General features: G+C 38.3%; 1 protein-coding gene across 1 annotated transcript in view; it reads left to right on the top strand.

Moving 5' to 3' along the window:
• Positions 1-12,008, top strand: part of CROCC (ciliary rootlet coiled-coil, rootletin) — a 2,018,646-nt gene that overhangs the window by 1,684,266 nt on the left and 322,372 nt on the right. Inside the window, exon 30 of the mRNA XM_044061829.1 lies at positions 1,385-1,600. Within this exon, the coding sequence (XP_043917764.1) occupies positions 1,385-1,600 (216 nt within the window). The remainder of the gene's footprint in view (positions 1-1,384; positions 1,601-12,008) is intronic.

Below are 12,008 nucleotides of genomic sequence, written 5' to 3'. Positions count from 1 at the left end.
AATTAACCACAGTAAAAGGAGTAACTAGGTGGAGGAGGGGAATAACTAGCCTCTTCAAGCAACCATCAGGTCTAATATCCATATTTTGAACCATCAAGAAGTTAATTGAAAGAGTAATTAGAAGAAGGGAAGGGATTACAGAAGAGCTTTTGGTATCCTGGTTATATTTAGTATTAAAATTAGTGCACAGCTTTATTTTGGCTGGCATCTTAGGGTAGAAAAGGCAAAAGAAAAAGTATAAGATAGATTTCTTTTGGCCAGAGAGCTTGTACCTCATGCCTGGATTATGACTGTATTCCTCCACAGAAATGTATTAGGGTCTCATTGGAACCTTTGACTTAAGTAAATCATTCTGTCTGAGAGGATAGCTGTCTTTTTGTCATGCAAGAACAACAGCGCATATTAATTGTCCTAGATTATGCCATCTTGCATCCGGAGGACATTTTGCAATCAGCCATTGCCGAGCTCATTGCTAGATGGGTAGTCTTACTTTATTGGGGAGTCAGGATATCCATAGAGATTGCAGATTAAGAAATCCCTTTTATGTCCTGGAATATGGCAGCTTTGTGTCAAATGCTGCAAGGCAAACAGATAATGTCTCTCTTCATCCCCTGTCAGCTAAGTGGAACAGTTCAACAAGACAGTAAAGGCAGTGCTATAAGTCATTATTTAAGAGGAAAAACATGAGATTGGTTATTATCCTATGTTTTATTTGCTTTATGAAAGGTACCACAGTCTTCCATGAGTTTTTCTCACCTTGAACCGTAACATGGGCAGCAACCCCCCCGGACGAAAGATACTAGGAAGAGGATTGATTTCCCACTGTAACATAGTAGAGCATATGGCATAGTGTAGGAAAGGGTAGAGTCAATACTACCCTTGGTGAGAAAACACATTCCCTTATTAAACATGAACCTAGTCAGTACCATAGACTATTGTGTATCCCCATGCCTCATGGTTATGCTATGCCTGTTTTGACAATGTTTTTATTTATGCACACTCGGTCATCTGTATTGTAAAGTGCCATCACCCAGACTCATTATTATCCCCCTTTTATCTTCCCTTATCCCCTGTTGCAACCCTGGCATTACTACTGTGGACTAGTTGGATGACACAGTAAGGAGATAAGCAGGTAGTACTTAAGTTTTTAAACAATCCAGTATTTCCAGATTGTAATAATGCTATAATGAGTGACATAAAATGATGTGTTTTTCTATGTGTTTCTAGACATTGTTTTGATTTCTTGAATGTATCCATAATCTTTTGCAGGAAATATATAGAAAGGCAGCAAAGGAGCTCACAAGACAATTTTGCAGTTTACAGTTATTTTCCAGAAAAAAAAACATTTTATTTTATTATTTATTTGTTTACTTTGATAATGCAGGAGAAGATTAATAAAATGAAGGCTAATGAGACCAAACTGGAGACTGATAAGCGGAAACTGAAGGAGATTCTGGATGCATCTGAAACTCGTTGCACCAAGCTGGAACTGATTCGGCGCTCACTTGAGGGGGAGCTGCAGAGAAGCAAATTAGCACTGAGTGACCGTGAAACAGAAATCCAGGCAATGCAAGACCGGATAGAAATGTTACAGAGACAGGTGAGATAACACAGGTTAGGCTAATTTTGTGGCCCTGAGTTGAAGATTAATCTTGCAAATAAACTATGTGCATTAAAGAAACAACTGATGGATTTCTGTGTATTCTGTTTGTGTTTCATTTTATAACCCTGAGTTGGCCATTTGTATTGTATGAATCTATATGATTAACTTGGGTGAAAGCTTCAACAAATAAAAGTATAGTAACTTAAACCAGGAACAAAAGCCACAGAATTTCACCTGAACAATCCAAACCTGAACTACAGGAAATATATTGCAAAAACACTCTCTTGAAACTCGGCAACAGTAGAAACGAGTAGTCAATACTGTTATAGCATAATAGAAATAAAATTAAAAGTACAATAAAAAATGCATATAAAAAGAAGCTTTAAGCTGCAAAATGCTGCTAATAGACACCGTGGCATTAAAACCATGGCCATTGGTAGACTTAAGTTTTAGTTGCCACCTTTAGTTCTTTGAGTTCCAGGAAATCCTTCCAGCCCCCCCCCCCCCCGCCATTGCTGTCAACACAGTCAATAACAAAAAGGTTAAACCTGTGAGACTTATTGAATGTTGTATGTTTAAAAAGAGTTCATCCTTCTTATAAACATCATACATATGCTGGTAAATTCTAGTTTTAAGGGGCTTCACAGTTTTCCCAATATAGAAGGCGGGGCAAACTTGGCATTGTGCCATGTAAACAACCCAGAAACTCAAACAGTAAAAACTGAGCTTCAGGAAAACATCACCATAGTCTGCAACATTAAAAATGGAGCCCTCCTTGATAAAGCCACATTGATTACAATGCCCACATTTAATCTTGCAATAGTTAAAAATAGTGGACATTGTTTTTCCTATAAGAAATTTAAATGATATGTCCTGCTTGTAAACAATGCTAAGGGGAGGGACCCAGGACTGAATACTATTCACCAGCCACGGAAAAAATGTTCCAGGTTTTTGTGATTACAGACTTAATGTCCAAAAAATGTGAGCACCAGGGCCTTTCCATAGTACCCAAGGTAGGTACTTGGACATTGCTACCAGTGCAAGAAGCCATTTCCCGATCAAGGGAAAGAAAATGTGAGTATAACCCCTCTGGTGATAACATTAAGAAGGTTGGGGGGGTAGTCCATTACCTGAAGCATATTTTTTAAAATTTAGTACTCTCCTGGAGAAAGGTTTCCTGTTGTGGAATCATGCGAGCAAGCCTAACCGTCTGGCCATTGACCAGTGTCATCTTTTGATGTAGCAAATGACAACTGTAAAAGTGCAGCAATGAGTTAGAATAAGTTGGCTTCCTATAGATGTTTGATTCAAAGCCATAATTATCTGTAGGTTTAAAGATTATAACATCTAGGAAGTTAATGTTGTCAGTGGAGTAGTTCAAGGTAAACCTGGGAAACTCAGTACTGTCATTCAAGTAACAAAAAAATTCATTGAGCTTTTCAAGGCCCCCAGTCTAGAAAATGATGATGTCATTCAAGTAGTGGCCATACAAACTCCACATGTTGCTGTAACAAGATTGAAAAATAAAATTAAATTCCCAATGGGCCATCACTAGGTTGGCAAAGATCAGGCCGCAGGTGGCCCCCATAGCTACCCTGATACTTTTTTAAAAAGGTGCCCTTCAAAATAGATGAAATTGTTCACCAGGACAATTTTTATTATGTCCCACAGTAGCTTGATGTTGCCATGGTCCAGTGTACTTTGAAAACACAAATAGTTGTAGAACCACTCTAGACCCAAATTGTGGGGAATAACTGAAAAGAAGTCCTTGACGTCCATGGTTACAGAAGTATTATCATCACTTTATATGTCCCTGGAAACTCTCTTCAAAAAGTCCCATGAGTCTTTGTAGAGATGTGCCATGTTGGCCACCAGCTCTTTCAAATGAAAATCAGTTTAATGCGCTAAGGTGGAAGATTTTGAATTTTTAGCATCTGCAGTTGGGCGCAACTGTAGATCATGTATGTCCTTATGGACTTTGGGAATGCTGAATATGGTGGTGGATTTTGGGTCCAACATCCTGAATTTTATGATAGGCAGTGTTCCTTTCATTAATTGACACCTCTTCATATGTGTCATCATACAACATATTAAACATTTTGTTAATGTAGTCGTTGGTATTCATAATGACCAGGCCAACCTCCCTTGTTAGGCTTCATAAGTCTGACTTATCTGTTGTCTGTAATATGCCTCAACAATGACTGCCCTTCCTTTGTTCGATTGAATCTATCCTGAGTCCTTTTGAAAAGTAGTAAATGTCTAATGTCAGACTCACAAATTTTCTCAAAAAGAGTAATTATAGGGTGCAATGGGAGGTTGAAAATACTGTGTTTGTGACACTGATTCAAGGTGTTGGGGCCCGACTGGTCCCCATGGGCAAAATATAGACTTAAGTTAAGCATATGGATAAAGTTTTAAGTCAGTAAGGACATCATCCACATCAGCTGTTCTAGAGGGTACAAAGGTAAGATCTTTCTCAAACAATTGGGCCCATTTGCAGTCAGCCACAAAGTCACTGTAATTGAACACTTTCAAATCATGTCTGAGGTTGAAGACATTTGATCCATTCACTGTCTCCTGCGACTTCTCCCTCTGTTTTCCTCTCTCCTACTGTTCCATTGCCTCTGTCCTACTGTTCCATTGATTCTGTCTTTCCTGTTGTAGGTTGTGCAGTAATCTGTTCCATATTCTCTCTGTTCTCCCGGGTAAAGAGAACTCCAAAAATGACTCATCATTAATTTGTTTCTTGTCCCCCCATAAATGGGATCCTTGTCACCTTCACCATTGTGAAGCTCCTGAAGTTGAGCAGTATTGGTATAATCGTTTGTTTTGCCCACATCAGGCAGTTTGTGTTTAAACTTATAGGACGGTGGTTACACCCCCCCATTCATAGTCCATTTTATTCCGATGTAACTTGTTTCCTTTTTTAATCCTGACTCTGTTTTTTTTTCTTTCATTCTGATGAAGTCCCTTTGCGCTTAATGTGGATTAAATAAATGTGAATTTTTTTTAAGAGAGTATTTTCGCCGTCCAGTTCCTATGGTTCATTTTTGGCTTTTTTATAGTAAAATTAAACAAATAGAAATTTCCTTCTGAGTGCCTTACTTGTATGACATAGATGTTCAGCATTTGTGTAATAAATCCACTTGCTTTTATTTTGTACTGTAACAGCTGACATTAGCTGCATTCCTAAGCTTTTAGTACTTAACCTTTTACTCTGTATTCCTATCTTACCTGTGCATTTAGGCTCAGCTCACAGCATGCTGCCTTTCATAGTAACACTGGGAAATCACAGCTGGTGAATGTATTTCAGAGCATTTAATTTATGGAAATAACAGAGCAATCATTTGGATATTTTATTGGACACGTCATATACCTCGGCAGTCAAGGAGATATCATGAACATGGTCTCTCTATTAAGAAAACAGACTCTAAGAAGCATGGTCAACAAATATGTCCCTTTTCTCCATCATAGTTTGTCATCTCCAGTATGAATAACAAATTACTTAGACTGCTCACATTGCTTCAAAGCAATACCTTCAGTTTTTTTCCAAAGGATCGGTACTGCATTTTCACAATACCCCTTCTTTTAACAAAGGTGGACATCTTGCACACTGATCATAGTAAAACTGTTGTCTAGAATTTAATTTTATTTATTTACCCTTTGTTGACCAGGTTAGTCCCAGTGAGCTAGTGGTCTCTTTTCAGGGGAGACCTGAAGTGGTGTTTATACCACTAGGGGAAATTTTGCCAGGGCATTGAGGAACTTCCCCTACTCTTTTTCTTGTAAGGGGATCATTTTTGTTGTTGTACTTCCTGCTTCTGTTTCTGGCACAGAGGCTGCTCAGAGAGGTAGGGAGTTACAGCAGTGGATTGGAGAGAGTTGTTTGGTGGTGATGTGAAGCAGAAGAAAGTGGCCAAGCCTTCAAATCAGCTTAAAAATGTGTTGAGAGATAAGAGAAGAAAAGAGAATGTAGTCAAACTTTCTATATTTTTGTATGAGGTCAGAGCATTGAGAGAGAAGGCATATGTGCCTTTTAGTGGGATTCCAGTAGTTGGAGATGATGGTAGGAAGACAATTGAGTCTTCTATGGATATTTTTGAAACAGCAGAAGGGTATATAGTCAGAGAAAAGGCAGGCAAGCCTTTTCCAGATTCAGAAGAGATTTTACAGCAATAAATATTCCAGGAAGAGAACCAGCATGATGAGGGATGCATAATTGCAACTCTTCAGTCGAGAGGGTAGCAGGATGTTTCATTAAAGAAATTATGCGAGGAAAGTGACCCTGATGGTGGCAAGGATGTAGCATGGGGAGATATAATGGACAAAATTTAAAACAGAGAGGTACTTTTCATAAAAAAACAGGAGGCAGTAAGACAAACACTATGCTGTTATGGTTAAGTAAAAAACAAACAAAAAGGAACATCAGGAAAAAAAAACTGTTACGAAGCAAAGAAGAAATGATATTGTTAGGATTTTCTCCAAGCAAGAAAGAGAAATAGAAAGATGTGTGGTGTGGACCAATGTTATTTCACCTTTAGGAACTTCTCCAGCAGAAGTAAGAGCTTTCATTCATATAAGCAAAGAACGATTTTATGATATAATTTTTGAAAACAGTCAAGCAATGGAAAAAATTTGAGCCAATATGAAAATGAGAAAGACTTTATTCCATGGATTGCTTATGTAGTTAAAGCTTTTTTCAGAGAAACTAAGGAGAAAATTCATGTTCAGTTTAGAACAGAAATTGAAAAAAAAAGACTTTGAAAAGACATTTGAATACCACATAAAATGATATATTGGACATTTCTAAAGTTTTTTGACAATAGAGGTTTATGGACTGGGTTTAGGATTGTAATGTTGAAATAAAACTGGAAAGTGATAAAATCATTCGTATCCCTAGTGTTACAAATAAAGATGGCCAAAAAGATGATGTTGAATATTGGGGTAAACCCAAAACTTGTTTCAGCTTTGGAAAATCAGATTATTTGGTTGTTGAGTTGATTGTACATAAAGGAAATGATTTATATGTGGTACGAAAGGTTATGATGCAAAAATAAATGTGAGTTAAAATGTTATAAATGCAATAAGATAGGTATATGTGGATGGATTGTAAAGGGAAAGTAGAAATTTATGAAACTACTGTGTCTGAACCCATTCAAGGGGTTATGGAAGTAGTAAGTGAAGAACAGGGACAGAATCTTAGAAAAAAATACAGAAGAAAAGGTTGAAAAAAATGCTAAAAGTATGACATAAAAAAACAAGAATTAAATGTAGACGAAGGTCCTGAGGATAGTGACAAAGTAGATATTTCCTGGAATGTAGTAAAAAAAAAAAAAAAAAGAAATAAAAAGTAAAATTCTATAGGTAAAAGAGTGAGAGAGAAAAAGAAAAAAAACTGGATTAAACACAAATGAAAAGAAGAAAGAGAAAGGGCAAAGGTTTTATTTTACATAGCTTCATGGGTGTTTACTAGGCTAACGACCATAAGGGCCTTTTTAAGCGTAGCCATGCATCCCAAATATCTGACAAGTTCTGATACCCTTGATAAGTGGAAGCATGGGCCTGGGAACATATTCCTAAATAGAAGTAAGAGTAATTGCAAGATATTACCATTACATTTTAAAAGATTTAAGAGCACGGTTAGAAGACTAGCAATTACAGGCTGGTGTAAAAAATGTGATAGTGATATCATTATGCTAAAAGATAGAAGATTTTTAGTGAAAGAGGAAACATTTTAAACAGAATGAATGGTAATGAGAGATACTGATTTTTTGGAAAATGTTTATGTTCAGCAATAGCAATACTTATGAAAAAGACAGTTAAGGTCCTTGATATTACTATAATTTTAATGGGCAGGGTTACGGTTATTGATGTTAGATGAAGAGTTAAAATCTGTAGAATAATCATGTTATATGCATATGTAACTAGTAAAGAAAGAGAAAATATGTTTGCCTTAATATTGAATTACATTGCTGTTAATATGGAAGTTATTATAGTAAGAAACTTCAGTTGTAACTTGAGAAACAAAAAGAAAGAGGATGGTGTAAAAACATCATAGAAATTATGGGATGTGGGCAAGTTAAGGATACGGAAGAATTATTTGTGCACATATAGTACAGGAATATATAGGGCACAGATAGACTATTTTTTATTTCAGAAGAATGCAAAGTAAAAAAATGAAGGTACGTTAGACACAGATTTTTCAGAAAATTAGAATTATAGGAAGATCACCTATGTATGTGACAGTTCTATAAAGCATTGGTCTGAATCCTGGATGTTCATAGGTAGGTACTAGGCTATTGGCCCTAGGGCCTATATAAGCCTAGCCAAAAAGGTACCCTGGCTTTCGCCACCCAAGAAAAATATTTTCCTGTGCCCCTGTCGAGCAGAGCCACAAAAGTGATCCCCGGAGTGAATTTCCCATCTAATCATCAAGATTTTTTTTGAAGAGTGCTAATGAGGAGCTTTGTTTGGTATAGATAGGTAGTTTGTTCCAGAGTATGGGAAGTCTCGGGACAGGAATCTATCCCTCCAGCATGTTCTGTTTATTGTGGTGACAAGGTTTAGGTCCCTAGAGCGTGTAGCTCATAGGGATTGGGACTTCTTTAAGTGAAGCATGTCCAACAGCTCTGGGTTTGACATAGCTTTGTATGTTAGGCAGAGATTGCATTTGAGTAGGCAATATGCGACGGAGTAAAGCTGGAGTTTTTTTAGACGGTCTGTATATGGCATCTGTTTGAGGCTGGTAATCCTCTTTGTGAGGTATTTCTGTGGCCTTTCCAGTTCATAGGTTCCTAGGTTGGTACTAGGCTATCAGCTCTGCTTGACATGTATGGGCAATCTGTTCCAGAGTCTGGGGAGTCTCTGGGTCTGGAACCCCCCTCCAGCATGTTTTGTTTATTGTGATGACAAGGTTTAGATCCCTGGGCGTGTGGCTCTGAGGGATTGGGATTTCTTTAAGTAGCATGTCAACAGCTCTGGGTTTGACATGGCCTTGTATATTAAGCAAAGATGTGGAGTTTTAAGGTGGTCAGCGTAGGGCATCTGCTTTAGGCCTGTGATTTATTTAGTGAGGTATTTCTGTGGCCTTTCCAGTTGTTGTAGATGTCTTGTGAGATACATACCAAAAGGGGCATTGTAATCTGTAATGGGTCTAATGAGTGATGAGTAGAGGGGAACAATTACCTCTTTTTTCCTGGATGAGAAATCTTTTGTGATGAGGTGCTCCATGTAGAAGGATTTCCTGACTACTGTATTGATGTGATTATCAAAGGAGAGACTACTGTCCACCTGTGTCCCAAGGTCTCTTATCACACTTTCAGTGTTAAGTAGACTACTGCCTATGTGGTAGTTCATGGGAACAGAGTTTTTACCAAAAGGGATGACAGTGCACTTTTTGGCATTGAGCTTGAGGCCATGGCTTTGACACTAGGCATCTGTCTCAGTGAGGCCCTTTTGTAGGATGTCCACATAGATAGGAGTTTTGATTATGGCTCCTAGTTTGCAGTTTGCATTTACTTCGGCTAGGAGGGTTTCAGAACTACAAGCCCTATATTCACCCTCCCTATTTGGTTTTTCACAAAGACAGAGTCTCTCTGAGAACAAATCCTTCCTTTCTGCCCAAAGTATGGTCTGAGTCCAACTTGAATCAGTCTATTGACTTACCTGTCTTTTTTCCCAACTATAGCAACAAGGCAGAATATAAGCTTCACCAATTGGATGTCCATAGACAGTTACACTTCTATTTACATAGGACAAAGGAGTTTAGAAAATCCGATCAATTATTTCTCTTCTTCTCGGATAATAAGAAAGGAGTGCCAGTTTTAAGAGTCACTTTATCTAAATGGCTTACCGACACCATTTCTTATGCATATAGTTCTCAGCAAAAGCAACTACTAGGTAGAATTTGAGGCCATTCGACTAGAGCTATGTCGACCTCCACCGCCTTTCAAGCCAGACTTCCTTTGGATTCAGTCTGTGTTGCAGCCACATGGGTCAATCCTCATACCTTTATCACTCATTATAAAGTAGATGTGGCCTCCCAGAACAGGGCTTCCTTTGATTCCACTGTTCTGAAGAGTTTATTCCCTTGAGCCACCCGAAAAAGAAGGTGCCGAGGACGCTGTCCCAACCGTCAAGAATTAAGGCGAGATGGGACAACATAACATAAAGAAGTTATGTACTCACCATAATGTTCCATGTGTGTTATCCACAATCTTGCCTTCAGTCTTACATCCCACCCTCCTTCCCCCTACCTGGAGGATCGAGAGGAAATTTTCTAGAATTGGTCATGAGTTCTCTGATTCCCTTCTTGTGTCATGAGACATGGGCTAAGGAGTATTATTCTTACCTTGTGATTAGATAACTACTAGTCTTTAGTATTTGCAAACAAGATCTGGGTAACTCTCACCAGGCATCATGGTATAGGGTATAGCCTCGAGCCACTGAAAGCTCTCGAGCTTTAGTATTAAGCCGAGTCTGAACCAGTGCTCGGTTCCGAACTCAATCTTCAAGAATGTAGGCAAGATTATAGACAAACATGGAACCTTATGGTGAGTACATAACTTCTTTTTCCTAACATTTCTTGAATTCTGTTTTTGCATTCTATTGACCCTTGTCAGATACTGTCATATCTGGGAGTCCATCTGTTGACACCATCACTTTCATTGCATTAGTTGAGCTTGTACTACCCAGCGGGACCTCATGAAACTTTTAGTAATAGTCATCACTGATGAAATTCACAATTTTGATAGTTAAGCAGAACTGTTCCTACTTTACTGCATGTTGTTGTGGATCTAAGTAAGTAAACAACAATTTCTTATGTTGGATTATTATTATGATAAACATGAAGCACAGTTCTGAACTGTGTGCTGCATTTCACTCTCATTCCTGGCCAGAATAACCCATAAGGAGGTATTTCTTCACACTTTATAATTTTCAGGTCTGATTTTTCATGCCAACATTTCTTTCCTTAACTGATTAGGCCCTATTAGTTTATCTACCGTGAACATCTAGTCGTCTTTGCAGCTAACCTCTTTAAATGAAAAAATGTGGCATAGAGTGATGAACATTTATTATGACCCAGATGACCTGAGATCAACTATCAGATCATGGTATGGAGGAGCTGGGTGAGACAGAGTGCCAGAAAAATTACATGGGGGACAGGGCTCGAGAGAGTTGGGACGTTACAGGGTCTACTAACTCTTTGATGGTCACTTACATCTGTATTTCACCTGGCTTGCCCAGGCTGGAACTTATATGAAAATAGATCAGCTGGTTAACTAACAATGTGAGGGACAGGAATCATTGTAATAGGTGATCTTAACACAGACTAGGTAGTTTATCTCAGCCTTTGTCAACAAACCAAGTGCATCTGAAAGCCCAGAGTGGTACAGAGTTCTCTGGCTAAAAAACACACATCTGACTCTCCAAATCTGCCACTCACCTTGTTAATATTAAAGGTACAAAAATCTTAGCTGGCTCCCTTTGGTACCATTTGCCTGTCTTTGTGGTTTAGTAGAACAGACTTGAGTCTTTCAGATACCCACACGTTAGGGTCAGAAGCGTACAGGATTTCATCCTTGTACTTAGATTGGCCAGATGCATTTGTACCCTGGATAAGTGCATAACTTAAAGTGGAGATGAACATTTTACCTCAAGAATAACTTCCAGTTCATCATCCAAAGATAAAGGGTTCAGAAATGCCTTTAACAGTAGGTCAGATTTCTTAAACGTCTTTGTTTCAGTGTGCACACTCCAATCGTAAGTCTTTTAGGGACTACTGGAGGCAATCAGTACGATTTCATCTTCAGAGGAGAAAACTAATCTGCTACTTTTTCCTAATGCTAGTAGTGAAACTATTGATTAAATATTTCAATTTTTTTATAAAATACTGAGGCTCTAGAAGAGTTTTCTTCTCCCTATTGAAGCCTCTAATGTGTTGAAAGCTGTGGAAACTGAAAAGAAAAGGCACCTGGAATAAATTCTGAGATCATATTAGAACTCATTCAAAGTGGATGTCCTGGAGCAAGGCCCAGGAGGAGGTCTTCTTAAGAGGTGGGTGTAGACTTAAATATGAAGGCCTAATCACTGCTGCCCTTAAGTTAAACATAGCTCCCTGACCCCCCAAATAAAACCACTTAAATAGCTGGCTGTCTAATAGGGCATGTACCCCTCTGTGAAGAAGATTAATAGGATAGGTATACAAAAAGCTTAAGGAGCTGTTAGAGACTGGGGATGTCAGTGGAAAGCTAAATGGGAGAGAGAACTACAAATGTAAATTCGCATAGACCAATAGAAAAAATATTTGAAGAGTTACTCAACGAAAAGCAGGAGATTCAAGAAATGTGCTTGGAACTGAAAATTGACTGTAATGAATGGCTTAGCTACTGGTGTCATTCCAAGT

This window comes from Protopterus annectens, chromosome 2.part0 (genome assembly GCF_019279795.1).
Source record: "Protopterus annectens isolate FY-2018-M chromosome 2.part0, PAN1.0, whole genome shotgun sequence".
Classification (NCBI taxonomy): Eukaryota; Metazoa; Chordata; order Ceratodontiformes; family Protopteridae; genus Protopterus; species Protopterus annectens.
Note: the sequence above shows the minus strand (reverse complement) of the source record. Positions and strands in the feature narration are given on the sequence as shown.